The sequence below is a fragment of the Acipenser ruthenus genome, chromosome 29 (genome assembly GCF_902713425.1).
Source record: "Acipenser ruthenus chromosome 29, fAciRut3.2 maternal haplotype, whole genome shotgun sequence".
Lineage (NCBI taxonomy): Eukaryota > Metazoa > Chordata > Actinopteri > Acipenseriformes > Acipenseridae > Acipenser > Acipenser ruthenus.
In genome coordinates this window covers 6,009,073-6,030,151 of record NC_081217.1, presented here as the reverse complement: position 1 = coordinate 6,030,151, position 21,079 = coordinate 6,009,073, and the positions used below count along the sequence as shown (strand labels likewise).

General features: G+C 36.1%; 2 protein-coding genes across 10 annotated transcripts in view; both read left to right on the top strand.

Moving 5' to 3' along the window:
- LOC117431482 (myelin transcription factor 1-like) overlaps positions 1 to 5,296 on the top strand; it is a 30,438-nt gene extending 25,142 nt beyond the window's left edge. For 6 of the 7 annotated variants that reach the window (XM_059004134.1, XM_059004132.1, XM_059004133.1 and 3 more), the window contains one exon: positions 161 to 5,296. In XM_059004134.1, the coding sequence (XP_058860117.1) occupies positions 161 to 304 (144 nt within the window). In that variant the 3' untranslated portion in view covers positions 305 to 5,296. The remainder of the gene's footprint in view (positions 1 to 160) is intronic. The other variant, XM_059004131.1, reaches the window with a different exon arrangement.
- A 5,568-nt stretch (positions 5,297 to 10,864) lies between these two features.
- Positions 10,865 to 20,816, top strand: LOC131696774 (protein-L-isoaspartate O-methyltransferase domain-containing protein 2-like). 3 transcript variants are annotated; one of them, XM_059004136.1, is made up of 7 exons: positions 10,865 to 11,021; positions 11,143 to 11,187; positions 14,637 to 14,981; positions 15,279 to 15,381; positions 16,384 to 16,555; positions 17,156 to 17,279; positions 18,250 to 20,816. In XM_059004136.1, exons 3-7 carry the CDS (start codon positions 14,675 to 14,677, stop codon positions 18,660 to 18,662), a joined length of 1,119 nt encoding a protein of 372 aa, XP_058860119.1. In that variant the 5' UTR covers positions 10,865 to 11,021; positions 11,143 to 11,187; positions 14,637 to 14,674; the 3' UTR covers positions 18,663 to 20,816. The 3 variants fall into 3 exon arrangements, with proteins under 3 accessions (XP_058860119.1, XP_058860121.1, XP_058860120.1); XM_059004138.1 differs by lacking the exon at positions 11,143 to 11,187; XM_059004137.1 differs by lacking the exons at positions 10,865 to 11,021; positions 11,143 to 11,187 and adding an exon at positions 11,614 to 11,732.
- The last annotated feature ends 263 nt before the right edge of the window (positions 20,817 to 21,079 follow it).

The following is a 21,079-nucleotide window of genomic DNA, read 5'->3' as shown; positions in this document are numbered from 1 at the left end:
TGAAAATCCAATTTTACTAGAAACTAGTAATCAAAATAAATACGGCTAAACCATTAAGTGGACGGTCAGACGAATACAGATTGATGATTTATAGATTGGTAGTATTGATAAAGGTAAGATAGGTTTAATAAAACAAGTGTTTGCACTTTTTTTAATTCAGCAGGAGCCAATCACTGAGCAGAATTTTGATTCCTATGTGAACACGTTGACGGATATGTACACCAATAAGGAGTGCTACCAGAACCCGGAGAACAAGGCACTGCTGGAGACTATTAAGCAGGCTGTGAAGGGTATCAAAGTGTAAATGAGAGACAACCAACGACTACAACAAAACAAAAAGAAAAGGGCATTCAGGTTTTAAATGGCAATGTACTTCATCCCAGGGAGCATTCAGCAAAACCAGGACCAAAATACAAGCCTGCTGCTGCCAGGTTTGATAGGACGAAAGGATCCGAACACATTTGTTTTCTTTTTTCCCAGCTTTGACACTCAGCACTTCAGGCTTTGAAGTTAAATGATCAGGATCAAATGGATTAGCAGGATAAAGAAAACACTGCTTAAAAAGATGTTTTGTCATATTCAATATATTCAATATATCTGTCGTTGGATATGACAATCAGCTCAATTATTTGTGTGAATAATCGATGGCTTTTTCTGATCAAACCAATACAAGAATTTAAATAAACAAACAAAAACGAAAGCTGTTGAATCCTGCAACGGCCATTTGATGCTTGATATCTGCTTTAACAGGCACCACTGATGAATAATTCTACCGAGATCAAGGTGGAATGTTATTGTAATAAGTGTGGTGGCAATCATCTTACAAAAAAGAAAGGAACAGCAAAGTTCTTGGTCAAGGCACTGTTGGACTTGTATCTAATGTGGCATCACTACTCTGGAATTCAGACTAGTTTCATGAACCTGTAGAGAACAGGTTCCACCACAAACTGACTCAATAACTTAGAGGACACTTCCTACCAGAGGATGACAAAGTAAAAGTACTGCGGACACAGCTGATGCCACTTCTGTTTTTTCTGCTTAAAGAAACTTAAAAAAAAAGTCTATAATGTAAATAAATTCCAATGTCATCTAGTAATATTTATAGTATTTATGAGCATAGAAATTGCACTTCATTTCATTAACTAGTTTGTAGTTCAGTTATTAGTATTGTTATATAAATTATTTAATTTGAATCCGAGAAGGTTTAAAATGTAATTTATTCCCAACATTTTATGTTAAATTGATTATTTATTTAACCTTGCCTATTTATTATTTTTTGTAAAACAAAATGCAACTCGACCAGTAAGCATTTTTAAACAACCATTTAAAGCTGACAATATATATGTCTTAGAAATGAGCGTTTCAAAAAAAATAACTATTTAAATAAGATATCAACCACAATGAATTATTTTATATATTTTATTATTTATTTTAAAGAATGGGATTTTTTATCTTCTTTTTTTAAGTGCAAATATTTTATAGCTGACAAGTTTTGATAATTTTTTAAGGCTTTCCTTTTGTTAATATTATTTTTTCTTTTTTTTCCGAAAAAGTATTTTTCAGACACCCATGACCACTAAATTGAAATTATGTATTTATTATTATTTATTTAATATTTAAGAAAAAATGAACAGTGATATTGTTGTATATTTATTTTGTAATGTCTGTGTGTAATTGTGATGGCTGAGTAAGCATAGTCTTTAAACCTTTGTTGATATTTAAATTAAAAAAAATCATGATAAGCGATACTGTACAAGAAAGTGTGTGATTATAGTATTTTAATAATATATACCAACAGTTCTTCCTTTCAAGATGTAAACCAAGTTACATCCCAGAGCTGTAGTATGCAGGTATTTCCATGAACAAAAAAAGCATATTCCTGTTCTCTGCCCCATACTCCTGACTCTTACCTGAAACGATATAGGGATCTGCTGTATTCCCAATGTTTCTTTTCTGATGTTCATGATTCCAGAAGATATGTGAGTAAATGGGTTTCCATTTACCGTGTATTCCTGTTTAAATAACAGGACTGCATATATATATAAAAAAAAAACTTTATGGACAAAAAAAACCCTGTTCCTTTAGGGATGGCTGACTCCTAAGAATTCCTTCAAAGCGCACACCCTTCTAGCCTTATTCTTTTGTGTTTGATTTTCAATGCACAAAGTGCCACTGCTGTCCATTTATTTTAACAGCTCTCATTCAGCTTTGATATACTGTCCTTCCACCAGTGAGTGGAGAATTGATTACTGATTGTTACGAATGCCTTTTTTTCTTGCCTAGGTGGCCATAAATACAATCTTGTGTACAAAATATATATACATATATATTTTTTTTTTTCCAGTGTTATTGTTCCGTCAACTATTATTTTTTAGTAGCTCAGCAAAAAGGAAATAAGCTGTTCAAATAGGAGTTGTATTCTTTAAGTGGTGAACCTTTCTCCATATTGTTTCAATAATAGTAAGGCCTTGTGGACTGTGACCTTAGCAATTCTGGTAGCACATTGAGAATAAAACATCTCTGTTCTGGTGTCAGTTCATGTAATAACAGTGTTTTGCCCTCTTCTGTGTTGTTATATGGAAACTGTGAGCGGTATCACATAGTTCTAACTTAGTTTAGTGGCCACTTTTCATTGCTAAGACAGTGAACTTTAGCTTACGATAAAACTGAGATCACATTCCTGCATATAAGTTTAAAAAAAAAAAAAAAGGAATAGGGCTGTTTATTGGTATTTAAATGTGTTTCAAAGTTGTTTAATTTATACAACCTTGTATTGCTGTTTCTGCAAGACCTATTGTTGGTATAAAGACAAATGAAAAATACCTTGCTTTAAAATGTGAAAAATGCTTTGCGGCCATGTTTATGTACAGTGCTGCTGATAGTGTTAAACGTTGAAACAGCAGGTACTGTACTTTAGCCAGTTAAATAAAGAATAATATCATTTGAAGATGCTGCGATTGAGCTGGCGAGACTGAACGTTGCTGTTTGTTGTTCCATTATTAAACTTAGAGCAATACTGTATAGTTTGTGAAAAGGGCAATGGATGAAGGAAAACAGCGTGGGCTAGTTTACAGAATCAAAATGGAACGAGTTTCAGTTTACGAACTCTGCTTGTGAAATCTGATCCCTTTTCTTATAACCCTCAAGAACCCCTTTTACATATTGTTAGAATGCGCTCAATAGTGTGTTGATGCGGCTAGAAATGTAATTATAGTTTCAAAATACGCTTTCTTATCAACAGAAATAAAGAGAAAAGAAGCAGTCAAATTGCTATTAAGTTATTCAGCATTTTCAAGAAATGTTAAGAGATCAATTAAATATCCCTGAGCAGGGCTGATTCAGAGATTAGTTCAGGCAAGGGTATCACTGCCCCAAATAATGGGCCTGATTTTATGGGCCCTTATGAATCTAGCCGTGAGTGAATAAATGCTCCAGAACACTGACCTAATTGTATTGATATTTTTAACTGCTTTTAACTTGTAAATTGCTCTACAGCAAAATGTTGAATTTACAGATTTCTCCGTAGAAGATACAATTTTGATACTCAGACCCATAGTAACTAATACAGTTTACTGTATATTTTACGATATATATATTAGTATTTTGTTTGTTTTGTCAGACTATGAATATTTTAATATTTATGAAAGTATGAAAGGAACCAAGAGCATATGATTTACTCTTGAAAACAATATGAAAAGTAAAAAACAAACTACCACTTCAGAACCTACCATAAAATAATGCTGCTCACTTGCCCTTCTCATTCTTCCTTTGAATAATGCCTTAGTCCAGGGGCTGGCAAATCCAAGTCTTAGTAAAGCCTGGGGTTTGATTTAACCCGATCCTCAACATTCATTTGAAGTCTGCGCTGCTTTCAATTGCACTGTGCATGAAAGGCAGTACCTAAAGCTACCACGAAGGTCTGGGCCAATTACCACATGCATGTCAGGCTGTAATTATATATTTCCAAATTAAGAACTTATTTAGGAGCTGGTTGGAGAACATTTCTAGTTCTGTAATTTTCCCAGGAAACTCACAAACCTCTCCCTGGTCATGTTTCCATCTAACCAATCAAATGTGTGCTTTACCGGGATCATACCTTAACCTGGCTGTGTTTCTGTGCTGTGAATGGCTATAGGCTTTCACCGTAATGTCACACAATCAAACACCTGTTCCCATGCAATTCTGCATGAATGGAAACAGAGGCTTCAATATGGGAACCTTGAGTGTGATTTGTCAGATGGAAACTACGCCTTACTCTTTGTGGCTCTATAGGACTTGAGATGCTTATCCCTGCCTTTTTTTTCCTCTCAAAACTACAGTATCAAACCGTCAAAAGAAAATTGACGTCCGAAAGAAAACAGAGAAAGGCATGTGTGGTAGAATGGTACTTTCTATTAAGCTAATATAACCAAAATTTTATGGTAGGTACTGTAGCTTAAAACTGTGTAACTGTATCACTTGTGCCTTTCTCACACCAACACCTGTAGGCATGAAGGATACCGTATGAGCTGTTTACATTTGGGAACTGGGTTCAAATCTAGCTCAGGATGAAGTGAGTGAAAGCCAGACCCTCCTCGGGGTATGTAATGAAAAGTGTTGCTGCTAGGAATGCAAAGAGTCCAGAATTGTTTTATGTTGAATGCTTAGTTTGCTTTGGTAACACTTTCATTTAATTGCTGAAAAATGAAACTGTGATTTGATACTATAATTCAGGTACCAAACTGCATTTACAGTTAATGTTTTAGACAAATAAAGAAACAAATAAAAGATAATGCCCATTTCTAGGGCATTATGATAAAACGAGTAATATACTCTGTAAAAATTGTATTAAAGAATGTTGTTATTGTAATTGTATAAGCGATCTCTGCTACACACAGTAGTAGAGGGGGTTTATGTGCAATGATTCATACCGTCTGGGCTTGTTCTGCCACTCATCACATTTTTACCAAATATTTTATGTTGGTGATAATGACCTTTGAAACTAATAATGTACTTCCACAAATATTGGTACTTCCGCAAAAACAGTTCAGCTGTGAAACAGTGGCAAAGTTTTTTATTTAGCAATGGAGTTTCTTTCTAATCATTTTCTAAAGCAGGTCAAGCCTTGGCTGTATGGTTGCGGTCTCTGTTTTTGAAGTGAGCACTATAGATCCACACTGTTTGTGAATTAATGTCTGTGAATCGGTGTATCTGTATCAGTGTTATAAAGATGGGAGCTCATGTTGGAAGCTTGTTGGAGTATGATCCATTTTAATGTCGGCAACAATTTAAATAAAAAATGAGTTGGTTTCATTTATACTTGATTGTATTTTTTCATACAGGTATATCTCTTCCCATTGTAACACTATTCATTTTTTGCCAGTATACGTTTGAAAATGTTTTGCAAAGTACATCTGGTACCCCAGAATGTAACCATTAATCTGCCCCCCTGCAACACTCTAGTGTGAAAAAGTGACCAGGATTTGATGACTGAAACAGAAAATGAATCTAAACAAGTGACAAGTAGTTCTTAAACGTTGACTGTTGTTAGCATTCACAGATTATAGAAGTGTGCATTTCAATTCCGTCAGTCCTCTAATATTGCCTCCATATGTATTACTATTTGCATAGATTTTCACCTTTTTTGAAATACCAAAGATACAAAGAAAATTACAAAATGAAACAAGTGTGTTTTAAATACCAACAAAGAAACTTTTGGATCTATATTTCTGTAGAATTTGGATAATGGTATACCTCATTCTAGCAGACTCCCCTCATATATAAAAAATGAAATCAAAACACTAAGGATGCTTCTGCAGTCTAGCACATAAGCTTTTCATTTGAAAGACCATATTATAATTCAGTCATTACAATGATAACAGTTCAAACATTTCAAATGGGACTTGCTGGGTGCATATGCAAATAGATAAGGATTCCTGTAATTAACAGCAGCCTCGATTTGCATTTAAAAGTTACCAAACACAACAAAGAAAATAAGAATACAAAATAAAGAAAATTATAATGATAAAGCAAGGGTGGCGATATTAAAAACTGATATGCTTCGCCGAGGATTTTGACCTCAGGGGGTTTTCAAAATTATAATCCATGTGAATACTAAACAATATTCAAACGTTGCCCTTTTGATTAAATACAAGTTGGTTAAAACGTCAATGTATTCATCAGCTGGGGCTGACAGATGGGAGCTGAGCTGAGGCTTTCATGAAAAAAGCTTCTCCCAGCAGGACCCCTGGCTCCCAGACTCATCACTAATCTCCTAATGTACACATCTGTTTACGAACAGTAAGTAAGTGAAAAGCCACTGCAGCCCAACTTTTAAATGCACTCGAGCTGTGAACACGCGGAGGTAGTAACTTCAAAGAAATCATATTCTTTTCTTCTTGCTTTTTTGAATGTATTATTATTATTATTATTATTATTATTATTATTATTATTATTATTATTAGTTTATTGCCAGGTTTTTTTGTTATTTTTTTTAAAGATAATTTAGTAGTCGGCATTTGATTTTACCCAGTTTTTCTCCCAATTTGAAATGGCCAATTGTATTTAGGCTCAGCTCACCGGTACCACCCCAGCGCTGACTCGGGAGCAGCGAAGACGAACACACGCTGTCCTCCGAAACGTGTGCCGTCAGCCGACCACTTCTTTTCGCTCTGCAGCGTCAGAGGACACCGCAGCTCTGGGTAGCTTACAGGCAAGCCCGCAGGCGCCAGGCCAGTCTACAGGGGTCGCTGGTGCGTGGTGAGCCAAGGAGACCCTGGCCGACCGAAGCCCCCTCCCCCCCCTTCGGGCTGCCCTCGGCCAATTGTTCGCTGTCCCCTGGATTCGAACTGGCAACCTCCAGGCTATAGGGCGCATCCTGCACTCCATGCCGAGCGTTATTGCCATTTTTATTATTGTTATAATAATGCCTCAAAAGTATAGAAAATGGCTATTATTCCCCACAAACTTTGCTTTTGTGACCAGGACAGTGATATTTTGAAATTTACCTATTTCCAATGAGAAAACGGGCGAATTTGTGTCTTTTCGTTCACATAAAGTCAGAAAAAAACAACATATGAATCCAAATTAACATGTATTTATACTAAAGTAATACAAAAATGACTACAAAAGATTTAGAAGTGAGTAGTTTTTCGAGATTTACGATTATACTGTAAATCACTTTCACAAATCAGCCCCCAAATGTAGTCTCCCATCATGTTCTCGTTATACTGTCCTTGGTAGCGGCGTTCAAAGTCCAGTATATCCTGGTGGAAGCGCTCGCCTTGCTCCTCCGAGTACGCTCCCATGTTCTTCTTGAATTTATCAAGATGAGCATCAAGGATATGGACTTTGAGGGACATCCTACAGCCCATTGTGCCGTAGTTCTTCACCAGAGTCTCAACCAGCTCCACATAGTTTTCAGCCTTGTGATTGCCCAGGAAGCCCCGAACCACTGCGACAAAGCTGTTCCAAGCCGCTTTCTCCTTACTAGTGAGCTTCTTGGAGCTTCATAAGCAATTAGGAAATAACACTTACTACCCAGGAACAAAAATTGTGTTACATAGTGTTATCACTGTATAAGAACAGTCAAAGCTACTGTAGACTATTTTGTTGTTGTTGAAGATTTTGCATTTGTAAGAGGTGCAGAATTGAAAAGCTTGCAATGATCAAAGCCCCTTCCTGTCCACAGAGCATAAGCACTACAGAGTGGCACAAGACCAGACTGAACCTTTTTTTACATCACAATGTCTGAACGATCAGCTCTAGGGAGAGACCTCTGCTAGCGAGAAGGGTATTCAGTCTCCGTGGTTTTATTATATGAGTGGCAATAGGCTGTAGGTGAACTCAGCTGTGCAGCAGTCATTTGTTATATCTCTAGTGACAGCTACATGACAGGAACTAAAGTATCCAGTTCTGGCTTACCATTCAAAAAAAATAAAAGATTGTTCTCCTTCAATCTGGTTATATTAAAATACTACATATAAATCCAGCTTTTAAGAAGTAAAATTCTAGAAGGAAAAGGATAATCAACCCATACGTCTGGCAAACATTATTCCACGTGAACTTTAGTTTGATCTAATTAACAACAACTAAAATATAATAAAGAATGTTATTTTAAACCTTCTGGGATATGGAAATGAGCACCAGGGGTGTGAATCTTTATCTCTGCCTCTCAGCATCAGTGAGAGTAAGTAAATGGAATTATCTTTACAAAACAGAAGTCTTTTCATAAGGTTACAAAAGGACAGGCAGGAATAACATTATAGAAACATACAAATCGCACATAGGATATTAAACAGGTAAGAGAGATTATTTTACAAGGTACTGTTTTCCTTTTAATTCAGGAAGTTGGAATAACACAAGATGCAATCTTGACAAAGCGTTAGTAAGTTAACCATGTTAAAAACATGTTTGCAATATTTTGCAACCAGTATTCGTTATGTCTGTTGTTAAAGACGTTTCTTGTTTTAATTCACTTGATAAGATTCATACAGTACATTACTTTATTGCAAAACAAGTTAGGTCCAATTCAAATACCTTCCTTTCTTATGCAATATATCACGTGGTCCACGTTGTCTTCACTTGTTAAACTGACATCACATGACTGTCCCAGCGTGGCACCTACACTGCAAAACAGTGCAAGAGTTTCATCACCACAACTGCTGAAAACAGAACGGGTAAAAGGGTGCTGACACCTGCTGGATTGATAAGGCAAGTGTCTTCAATAAACCCAAACAGGAATCCTTTATTTTTGTGAGGGTTCTAGATTCTTACCTGTAAAATAACCATCAATCTGCAAAGACCTTCCACACCAACTATATTGTTAATGACGGTATTCATTTGTTGCAGGAATGCTAACCAGTTACTTAAAACCTCATTTTCAAAGATCTTATTAGCTTTATTAACATTATTACTTACTCCTTTTTTGTTGTCTTGAGGATTTTTTCTTTTGTTCATCAATTGAGTTTTTACCTTAAATCAGCATATGCAAATATTTAAATGCAGCGCTATAAATAAACCACTGCATCCACTGGTACCTTTTTGGAAGGTTAGATGGTTACAGCTGGACCACTGGAGTGAGTTTGGACTACACCACATGATGATTAGTTACCAGGAAGCAGCAGCATCTACTTACCTATCTGCATATTCAAAATGTAAAATTAAGCAAAAAAATCAAATTTCAATTTGAGAAAAATTAGGACCAAGATGAAGAACAAATGATTATTTTTACCACCTTGATTTAAACACTTGCATGTGTTTGAGGTAGGGAAAATGTCAGTGTTGTAAGTGTAAACACACCATGTGGTGTGGAAGTTACTCAACTCTTTTTTAGCATGCACCTACCCCAGAACCCTTTCCCCTGTCACACACTGAGTTTGAACCTTCAGCCACCAATGCAGGAAACACTTCAGCAATTATTCAATTTGCTTGTTATTAATTTATGAGCTGTCTATAGCAGTGCTTACCTGGCCCTACACAAAATGATCAAGGCAGAGAATCCAATCAATAACACAAAGTTACACGCAACAACCTCTTTAGGGTTTTTATAAACAAAGTGGAACAGCATAATAATCTCTTACATCACTGCCATATGTGCAATGAAACATGGCAAGGTCACCACAACATTGTGCTTAAGTGTTTATATAATCCCGCAACTATAATGCTTGTCGTGATTGAAACCTGTGTGTTTTTGTTTTGTGTTGGCTGTCACTGCTGTTATGTTTAATGCAGAGTTTCCAGTGGAGATAATAGTATAGTGTTTTCTCAATTTCCCCTTCTGTATCCTGAAAAAATAATAGCAGGCTGTAGCAAACAAACATTTCAACTAGCACTATCCATGTGCAGTATAAGGTGATCCATATTTAGGCAGACTAAATCTCCAACAGCAGAAACTCAGTGAACATTTAGGTCACATTTTATCCTACAGGCAGTGTTAGCTCTCTTGATCAATGGTACAAGAAAATCATTGATTGGCTTTTATTTTACAATGCCACTTGACTTGTACAATTTAAAAAAAAAAAAAAAAAACAGGTTACGTTAACTAGAGATTGTGTTACTTTATCACAGCTGTGAAAAAGTGGATCTGTTGAGATGCAAATCATACTGTGAAATGAGTTTTGTATTGTTCAGGCTTTACTAATTATTAATATGCCTTGCAGATCGTAAAATGAATACTGGACCATGGCTAAGGTGTACATCATTGTAAGCCATTTCTATCTGTATATAGAATCAGTGATGACACATTATGTTACTGTAATACATTGCTGTTTATACAGTATTTTAGCTTTTTTTTATTGAGTAAAAAATTAAACACTCTTTTTGATATATACATATATATATATATATATATATATATAAATATATAGATATAGATATAGATATAGATATAGATATATATATCTTGATTAATTTTAATGTATTCTTTTTACCTTTATTGTAGTTGATCTATGAATTAGTGTTTAGGATTTTAAATAACAATTTTAATTAACACAAACACACACACGCACACGCACACGCACACGCAATTTATTTAGAGATTCTACATGGCTACCTGCATTTCCATATAGCTGTAGGTCACACTTTTCAGTGACAAGAGCAATAGTCGTAATAATAACACATGAAGATACATTACCGTACGTAGTGCATTTCGATATTATACAATGTTTTAATACAAGTCTAAGAAAAATGCAATAGTCAGTGTTTGGGAGCCTAGAGTGACACTCAGCTGTATACTTGCGTTGAAACTAAACCTTTCGTCATCTGTTCGTGTTTTACCCTTTCAGAATGTGTCAGTCCCTAATTGGGTGATGTTTGATCCCTCGCCCATTAGATTATTTCGGTATTTTTATGTGAATCCGAAAACGTTAACTTGTCTTTGCGTCCTAACAGTTAGAGTCAATTTGCATGCGTGACGTAGGTAGTCAGCTGGTCAATGTTTACATCCAGTGCTGAACTGGCTGCGATTTGCACGAAAGCTTGGAGAAAACGAGCCGAGGAAATTATTAAACAAAGAAATAATCTTCTAACGCGACCAATCTTCGGTAAAAAAAAATAAAAATAAAAAACTGCATTTAACTTCTAGATGTGTGATGCAGACTTTATTGCATGTTATTATCTTTCTGTGGAGATGTTTTCATGGCTCTTTTTTCCGTGTTGTTTCAGCTTGCTAGACTACGTACTGTCGTGCACACTGCAAAGACAAAGCAGGTGAGACACCTACCAGTCTTTTTTTTTGTTTGTTTTTTGTTTTTTTGCGCAACTAAATTAAAAATGCAGCCCCTTCTGCCATTTCAGAATGGAAATGGTGTCAGTAAATAACACTGCTTTTTAAATTCGTAACAAGATGAAGGTGTTTAACCAAACCACTTCACACGGCCATTAAGGGGTAATACAGCTAAGCTTCTCGTGTTTGCATTGCCACAGTCGAGGATCCGTATTTACTGTTGCTTATTTTTGGGGGGGGCTGGGGGCAGTGGGGGTGAATCATTTTGATATATCTTGTTTTTTATAATAATTTAGTTTTAAACTAACCGTGTTGGAAAAGTGTTACAGCGCCACCTTCCGGATAGACGACAGTTTATTTGATACAGGAGAAGGACATTTCTATTTTATTTGAAGGCCAGTATTTAGCCTTGCCGTTTGATTATCCACGCATTGCTTAATGATGACCAGTTTATTCTGTAGTCTGTAGGTTTTTACCAGTTTTAAATAGCCATCATGAAAGTAATGCCTTACTGGTAGCTATGCCAATGGTGAGTATGTATATGTATATGTATGTGTGTATATATATATATATATATATATATATATATATATATATATATATATATATGTATATATATAGTGATATTAATCTCATAGCAGCTTTTTCTAGTAACTCTGAATGTTTTAGTGCTTGCAGTTCGTTTATTTGATTGAAATTTGCTTTGTTCATTTTAATGGAAGTCTTAGGTATCTAATACAATTTCCCCATTGAAGTCTGATGATGATTCAGTTAAGCCTCCCTTACTTTCAACTACAGCCTCAAGTAACTCTTCCTGTCCAGAGATGTGCAGTTCCCACAGCCTGCACCACTCTGATGCTGCCAAAATTGGGTTCTAGCTGTATAAATTTGGTGACTGCATCACCCTGCCCAGAAACATTAGCCCCCTAAAACTATGTTATCTAGGTGTCTGTAAACTTTAGAAAGATCATTGAATCGAGTCCGCCCGATAGCTTCAGACCATTTATTTATTTATTTATTTATTTTTGCACTATAGTCTCAATCAGTACAAATTACCTAATCTTTCTGGGTATCTCTGTGTCCGTTGTGATATATTTTCAAAGTCCTGGTATCTTGTTTCAATTGGGGGGGGTGGGGGTAAACTTGAACCTAAATATACTTGGACTTCAATGACTGTCGTTGATCTTCATTTACTTTGCACAAGTGATTCAATAGTAATTCAATTAAAAACAACACAGCATGGCATATAGGTAAATGCATTGCCTATATGTTTGTCTGTTTGTATTTTCCAAACTGTTTTTTCTGTGTAGTGTTGTGGATAAGACAGGATATTTAAAGTTCTAGAACGATCTTGGTTAGTAACACCTGGGAGCCTTGAAGATATAACTTATTAGGCTTTGTTGTACTTAGACCCCGTTCACACTTGTGATTTAAGAAGGCCCAGGGCTATTGTTATAGTTTAGAGTAGAAGTAATATGGAGATTTATTACAGTTATCAATGTCAGCCTGGGGACTGTCAATGGAAATTAGCCTACTGACTAAATTGAAAATGCGATGCATCTTGTGTCATGTAAGTGACAATTGTGTTAGAATTGTATGTGTCCCTGATAAATAAATACAATAAACAAACAAACTACAGTAACTGTATACAAATACAAATCAAAAAATCTCCCTCAGACTAGTCTTCACAAAACATGATTTTATGACAATTCAGCAGGCTTTATTTTGCAGACTAAGGCAAAATGTTAGCCTTTTTTCAATGCAGGTTATTAGAAATGCTTACAACTGCAAAAGACGTGGAAAAACTTCTGCTGAAGCCGATGATCCTTCTAAACCTTTTTATTTCTTATTCCTTTAAAGCTTGTATCCAGCAGTTTCATGGTTTTGTTGTAATCGTTTCAAAATAATCCAAAGCCATACAGAACTTGGTGTTTGTTTGTTTCTTATCACTCGTTATGTAGTGTTGATGTGTTACTGTGGAGTGTTATCTTTTTAGTGTTATTTAATTTTTTAAAACTTTTTAAATTGCAAAATCCTGTATACAGTTTGTGAATTTAGAAATTGCAAGTACTGGTAATAACTCAAATTTACAAATCTACTATCTTCCCTGGTAGATGATGTATATAAGATGTACACTTTCAATTTTCACACATTCATGGTAGACATGCTATACAAAATATAGCAAAACAGTGAAGACTCTTCATTGCATAATAAACATAAAATGCCTTTTAAGAAATGTATTAAACAGTTCAAGGATGTGTGATCAGCCTAGGAAACATTGTGAACCAATCCTTATTACAAGCCTTTTGTAACTTAGCATATCTGGTAATGATTTCTTTATACCAATGCCTTTATACATTTTGTAGACTAAGAGAATTTGCAGAAAAATGGTCAGCTCAATGTAATGCCCTCAAGCCGTATGTTTTTGCAAGGCTATTCTCTGCCTTTTATTCATGTAAAAGGTGTTAGCCCTATGTCCATTCATTTCCTTTACTGTTGTCCTGGTCTGATAGGCAGAAAGCCAGCTGAATAGCATGTGTATGATGTAGAAAACAGACAATAGCAATGAGTTATTCCAATTCTGTAGCTCTATGTTTGCAAAGGCTCTGCAGATTTGGAATTGTACAGTCATACATTTCCAAAATGACTTTGCTTTATACAATTGATTTAATTGGTTAAAGGTTATGGTGTTCAGAAAACTATGTAAATGGATGATCTTCTGTGAAATGTTTTGTTTGGTATTGCAAACCTTTTTATGGGTTTTTATAAGGTTTCCTGGTTTATGAAAAGCATAGAATTAGCAGAATTTGAAATATAGTTTTGGTATCTTTCCACATGCAAACATTCCAATTTTTTTCAAGAATTAATGTTAAAATGCTTTTAAATTGCATCATTTTAAGTAGGCATTTTAGGCTGTGCAGTACAAATTAACTAAATTCACTACTGTACTATTTTAGCCTCATATAAGTGACGCAAAACGTACAAAGAGATGTTGATCCAAACAGGGGCAGATATAAGTCATGCCAGCCTTTAAATAAAAGAAAAAAAACACACACACCCCTGGCTGGACTGAGAGAACACATACAGATAAATCTGCTTTTTTTGTTTGTATGTTTTTTTGTTTTGTTTTGTTTTCTCCAAAAACTTTTTGTAATAATATTTAGCTCCACCGTCCTTTTATTACCAGGGTTGTTGATTAAAAATGAAACATTTCACTGCCATGTCAATATTACAGATCTTCAGGTGAAGTCTGAAGTTCACCGACTGTGAGGTTTGGGGTCAGGCTTGCATATTGTCTGCCCCACACAATGCCTAATAGACTCCTAACCTTACATGAGCAGTACATTAACAAAAGTAAAATACAAATTAAAAACCTGGTTACTTCTGCTACCTCTGAACTGCTAACAGAGTCTGTTTGTTTTTCTACTTGCAGTCTGTGTGTCCTGTGAGGCCGTACTGTACTACTAGAAGATGGGTGGAGCGGTGAGTGCTGGAGAAGACAACGATGAGCTAATCGACAATCTGAAAGAGGCCCACTATATCCGGTCTGACCTGGTGGAGCAGGCATTCCGGGCCATCGACCGAGCAGACTACTACCTGGAGGAGTTCAGAGACAATGCCTACAAGGACTTGGCTTGGAGACACGGCAATATTCACCTCTCCGCTCCCTGCATCTACTCTGAGGTGATGGAAGCCTTGGACCTGCAGCCAGGACTCTCCTTTCTGAACCTGGGCAGTGGGACTGGATATCTCAGCACTATGGTGGGACTGATTATAGGTAATGTGGAGCACAATGTGGTTCTGTAACAAGAACGGATTAACTGTGTGCGCATGCCATTCAATGTTATGTGCCCTGGAGAAGAATTCTGTCATTAACATCTGGATTAGATCATTCATTCACTTTCTTGCACATGAAATGTAATTGTATTGCAGTTCTCTTATGAATGGTAGAAACATGAGTGAACCTTTTTGCATTCTAATTTTTGACAGAGGTTTGGCATTTTTGCCCCTCAGGTGCTTTTTAGTCTAGGTAGATTTCCTTGCAAATAATAATCTAGCATACATTTTGTTGCAGGTCCATTTGGTGTAAACCATGGCGTGGAACTGCATGCTGATGTTATCGAGTATGCCTACCAGAAGCTGGACACTTTCATTAAGACTTGTGACAGCTTTGACAAGTGAGGATTTTTTTTCTATATAGAAAGTGTAGTTATTACAAGCCAGAATCTTTGTACAGATTACTAATTCCTAAAGTAAATATGAAATACCACAAAATAGAATTCAGGAGCAAAATGGTACTGTTCTCCAGGTTTGTAAACAGAGTTGTACCTTTTGACTCTGTTCCTTGAGAAATGTCAGTAAATCATTCCTATCAAAGCCTGTCACATCTGCTGTGGTTTCTGTCTTGAATAAAAAAAAGCTTGACCTGCAACTAGAAGAGGCAGCTTTGGCAATTCAAATTGGCAGGATGAAATTAGCTGCGGGTTCTAGCAGCAGCATGCTTCATATGATAAGGATTACGTTTTGACAGCAATGTCCTTTTTCTTTATGAGAAATAAATAATTTGTACTCAGGGCAGCACACACATATATTAAAAGGCTACTGAATTGATTTCATTAGATTATGAACACAACTGCAAGTGAAAATAGCATCCTTTGACATTTCCTTGAAGTGTATTCATTGACCTATTGGCATTGTGTGACATTTTGCAACATAAATTAGTATGAATTAATTAAATGTCAGTCGCATGCAAACATAAAAGAATCAATTAAAAAAAAAAAAAAGTCACTTTAAGCTGAGCATATGTTGTTTTTATGTTTACATAAAAAGAGGATTATGTACTGTAAATGTGCAGTACTTTCTCTAGTCACTGTACTAAAGGATTCTGCATCGGAGTGCAATTTCCAGCATTGATAGAAAGCATTGAAGTAATTTCCCAATAATTCAGGTTGTTGTATTCAAGCTTGCTGTTAATCTAGTGTGTCTCATAGTGACATGCCTTGCAAATAGTCCATAATAAAACAGCTGAGGATTATAATAATGTGCTCATTTTCATTGAAAGGGAAGAGAAAAAGAAGCATCTATGCAATCTTTGAAGAATGGCACTGGAAAGGCCACTGATAGAGTACTGACAGTTTACACACCCACACACACGGCAATCTTGAACCCTCCCTTGACAGGTTTGAGTTCTGTGAACCCTCGTTTGTGGTTGGGAATTGTCTTGAGATCACCCCGGAAAGCCGCCAGTACGATCGAGTTTACTGTGGTGCTGGGGTGCAGAAGGAGCACGAGAACTACATGAAAAACATGCTCAAAGTTGGAGGAATTCTAGTCCTGCCGCTGGAGGAGAAGGTAGGAGTACATGAACAGAGATTTGTTAGCGGTGTCACATAACTGTACAAATACATCAAGTAAGACAATGCTTTTATACAATGACATACTTGTTTGTTCAGCAGTTGCAGATGTTTTCACCTATGAAGCGCATGACCTTCTTTGCAATATCATCTAGCGCCAGAGATGCCTGTCTGAATTAATAGAAAGTGGGTAAAAAAAAAAAAAAATGCAGATTTCTGAACCTGGCTTAGGAATTGTGTTCAAATTGTAATCTGTATGTCAGGAGTAGTGCATACCTATCACACTAGATGGGAGTAAAATAATATACTGCTTGACGACTGTAGCGTAAATCTAAAGTGCCTACATAACAGAAATGCAATCCAATTGGCTTAAAATACTCCTGAAGTGTTAAAATCCCTCGCGTTACATTTTTGTTGTTTGCGTATCGCACTTTTTCATTTCTACTTGTCTGCAGTAAGTAACGGTGTTGATAAATATTTGCCTTGTAGTTGTCAAGCTGTTTTTGTTTTTAATATGGCTGCTTTTATTATATGAATCAAAACATACTAAAGTTTGAATAGAAAGTGGTTATTTGTTTCTATTTCATTTTGTGTTCAGCTAACCAAGATCACCCGCACAGGGTATAATATCTGGGAAACCAAAAAGATCATTGCTGTCTCCTTTGCACCACTGGCACAGCCAAAGAACAGGGATACTGGGAAATCCAAAGCCATCCCTCTTCGTAAGTGCAAACAAAGCACAGCTTTGTAAAACCTTGTATCATGCAGGTCCATGGTAGTTTGGGTACATGTAGCATTTAACATAAAGGTTTCAGTTTAAACTGTTATTATTCATCAGCATAGTTTAAGGCATTGTTTAGCACACAGCAGTATCTGAATTCTAGATATTTATAATATATTCTGAAGGCTGAGGATTTGATTGCATGTACTAGAGCTGAATACTTTTGTTAAAAAACTTTGAATAAGGGGTGTTTGTTGCCACCTTTTGGATAGAGCGTATTTAACTAAATCTCAATCCTATTGCTTAAAATAATGATACCTACTACAGTCAGCACTCACATATCCGACCCTATAGAATTTTGACTTCAGTGACTGTTAAAAGGGTGTGACGCAAATCTGATTAATTCATTTTGGCCCATTCCAACCCTTGTCCATTTTTCATGGAACACAAAAAAAGATACAATGTCAAAAAATACATAGTTGAAAGGACTGTGTTTTAAAATAAGTGGGCTTGCATTTAGATGTACTGGAGTTGGTTTTGTTGGTACAGTACTATGTTTTCAACAGAAGTATTTTAATTCAGAACGATATGATTCTGAAAATATCACTTGCCAAAAGAGACAACACGTAGACTGTAATACAATACATACTTTTAAATCCGGTACGGAGTCGAAATTGCTTGTGACAGGTAAGTGCATTCATTTGATACATATATATAATGGAATTTATTTGTTTCGTAATACAGGGACAGTAAAATGCGACTGATGTGTTTCTGAGTGTCGTATATCCGAGTGCTGACTCTATAAATCTGTTGCCATTTCTGTTTAGTTTGTAAGACCTTGTTTGCTGTTTTTCTATAAAACATCACATTGTTTCTTGAGCATATTTTCCTTATGTTCTCCACTTGCATTATTACATTGCCATTTATACAGTATGTACTAAAAGATTTTGTTTTATCGGTACATTATGCAGCTACATTGGAAGTCCGTACCCTGCAGGACCTGTCACGAATTACCATCCGGCACACCCTAAAACAGATAGAAAACTCTGAGAAAGTGAAAAATTACAACCTCATCAAGAATGCTCCGAAGTTTAAGCGCAGGAGGGTGCACAGGCGATGCCTGGACTCCGTCATGCTAACGAACAAGCACCTGTTTGTGAACCACATGGTCCCGCACCCTATGGACGACAACAACAACTGCAATGAGATGGCTGAATACAGGCAGGAGGATGAGGACGAGGAGGAGGAAGAGGAGGAGGAGGAGGAGAGAGAGTTCTGCGATCTGAAACCTGAGCCTCTCATCAATTTACTGAGGGAGAAGATCCTCAGCCTGCCACTGCCTGAGCCCCTCAAAATGTATCTCCTCTATTACAGGGAAAAATAAGCACACCACTCTGATGGGAACGATTCGGCGTACAATGTTGGAAAGAATACGCCCCTACAAGCAACCTACTGGCAATCCAGACACCCACTGTTTTAAAGAATGCCCTCGATTGCACTTGTCCTGCAATAGCAGCGCAAGAACTGACCTTTCTTATACACTGTAGGGAACCATGCATCAGATAAACCAACCCTACGCATCTCCCATCTAAATGATCCATGGTTTGGATCAGTACTTAAGAAAGCACTTAATTCTGTTAACCCTCATCCTTTTTTAATATAAGCATAATATACGGTTTACCAAGCAATGTCTGTTTGAGTGCCCGCAGTCCTTATTGTAAGCTGCAGGCATTCAAGGAGAAGGTCTTTCATTACTAGACAGACCAATGCGGACCTCATCTGTTATATTGCAGTTTAAGAATCATTGCTCCTGAATAGAATAATAGCACACCATTCCTATGTGTCTGATGAGTTCTTCACAGTGCTGTAATGGCAAGTGCAAACTGAGTGTCGTAGGATATTTCTAGTATTATAATTTAAGAAATAAATAGATATAAAAACATAATAAATAAAAGTAAGTTATTCTCAGGTTGCATTATAGACAGTAAACAGTTTTGAAGATGTTCTTACAAAAAATAAGTTGTAACAGACAACCAATGGAGAACAGTGTCCTGAAATAGTCCCCCTGCTGAAACCACACGTTCTCCCACAGCATAAACTCACTGTCTGATAGAGAACTGCCACTGACCAGGCTTTTTGTGAGGGAACCAAAAAGAAAAGCCAGTTGGATACATAAAAGGCATAAGCAGCAAGTCGTGTTTAAAGGAAATATTTAAAATAAATAAATAAATAAAAATTTGACCTGGATCCTTTTGAAATATTTATAGCACAAGTTACCTTCAGTGAGCCCGATCTCTCGTCTGCCCACACAGTAACATAAAAAAAAAGTTTTTCATACCTGTTTTATTTTTTATTATATATATTTTTGTTTAATTATAGTAAATGCTAAATACACAGCACCACTACTCCATACCAACTTCACCACCTGTTATATTTCAAATATTGTATTGAACTGCCTGTTTTGATGTTTTGTAGTGAAGTATGATGAAGGTTTCTGTTTGGGCTTTTCACAGATACAAGTAGGTTGTGAAATTGTTCAGATAACTCAGGTGCCGCATTCATTTGAACTTGATTCTCAAATTGTGAACATCGAAGGAGTCAAAATCATATTTTAACCTACTAACCTGGCAATTCAAATGGTTATTGAATGGGCATTGTATCCCCAGCGTCACTTGTTAAACATCTGATCAGCAAGAATCTACTGCAAAACTTTCCCACAACCTGCAAGCACAAGCTAATATAAAATGAATCCACCTCACTACAGTGCCATTTTTTTTTTTTTTTTGATTGTGGATCACCAGTTTTTTACTTAACTTCTTTTTTTTTTTTTTTTAAATGAAAAGGATAAGAATTCTTGTACAACGTGTGTTAAAAACTACTTCATTTTTCCTTTACAGATAAATAAACTTGCTGCAGAATTTAAAAACTGCACCTGACCTAGCATACCAGAAAAATCTAAAAAATGTAGAAAACAGTTTAAATAAGCCTGAGAAGTGACTTTTATTTAAGAAAAAGATATGTATATATTTAAACAAACCTACATACATTACATAGGCAGAGGGACTATGTGTTTTAACCTAGATATTAAGAAGTAAAACTGTCTTTACGGTTTAGGGCCTACTAATTGTTTTTTACCTTGAAGTGAAGAGTTAAGTATATATTTGTATATTATTGGGATCTTAGATACTGGGCTGGTAGTGTAACGTGCCAAGTATAAACTCTTCCATACTTGCTGTGATTTCCTTTTGATAATGTGTTGTAACTTCACCAGCTCCAATCCTTTATTTATGTCAAAAAAAACAACTTAGACTAAAGTGTATTTTCTGAATGTACATTGCTTGAAACCAGCCCTTCTTAAAGGATGTCTCCTATAGAACTTTCCTCTGATTGTAACGTATCATTAGGGTTTTCTGAGGTTTACAGTTTTGCAACGTCAGTGTTGGAGCTTTTGCACACAAAGGGTGTGAATAAAGAGATGTACTGATTAATAAAATGTGTATTGTTATAAGTAAATAAAAACGACTCCTATATGTGAAAAGGCAGGTCTGTTGTCTTTATTATTTGTGAAGGTATAAGGGGGGGGGGGGGTACATTCACTTTTCTTTCTTGGGGGGGTATATAACATTTCACTTGAACTTTATAAATGATAGACGTCCTGTTTAATTAATACTAACCATTCATTGCATATTCCACGTATTAAACCCTTTTATTTTAACTGGATTAAAATCCAAGTTAAAGGAGTGTATTGATTTGATTTGAATGAGAAAAACACCCCACAATTTCTCAGTAACAACAGTTGTG

Coding starts and splice junctions, on each gene's coding strand:
- LOC131696774 (XM_059004138.1), top strand. CDS start 14,675: ATGGGTGGAGCGGTGAGTGCTGGAGAAGACAACGATGAGCTAATCGAC. Junction 14,982..15,278: donor TATGGTGGGACTGATTATAG/GTAATGTGGAGC, acceptor ATTTTGTTGCAG/GTCCATTTGGTGTAAACCAT. Junction 15,382..16,383: donor ACTTGTGACAGCTTTGACAA/GTGAGGATTTTT, acceptor CTCCCTTGACAG/GTTTGAGTTCTGTGAACCCT.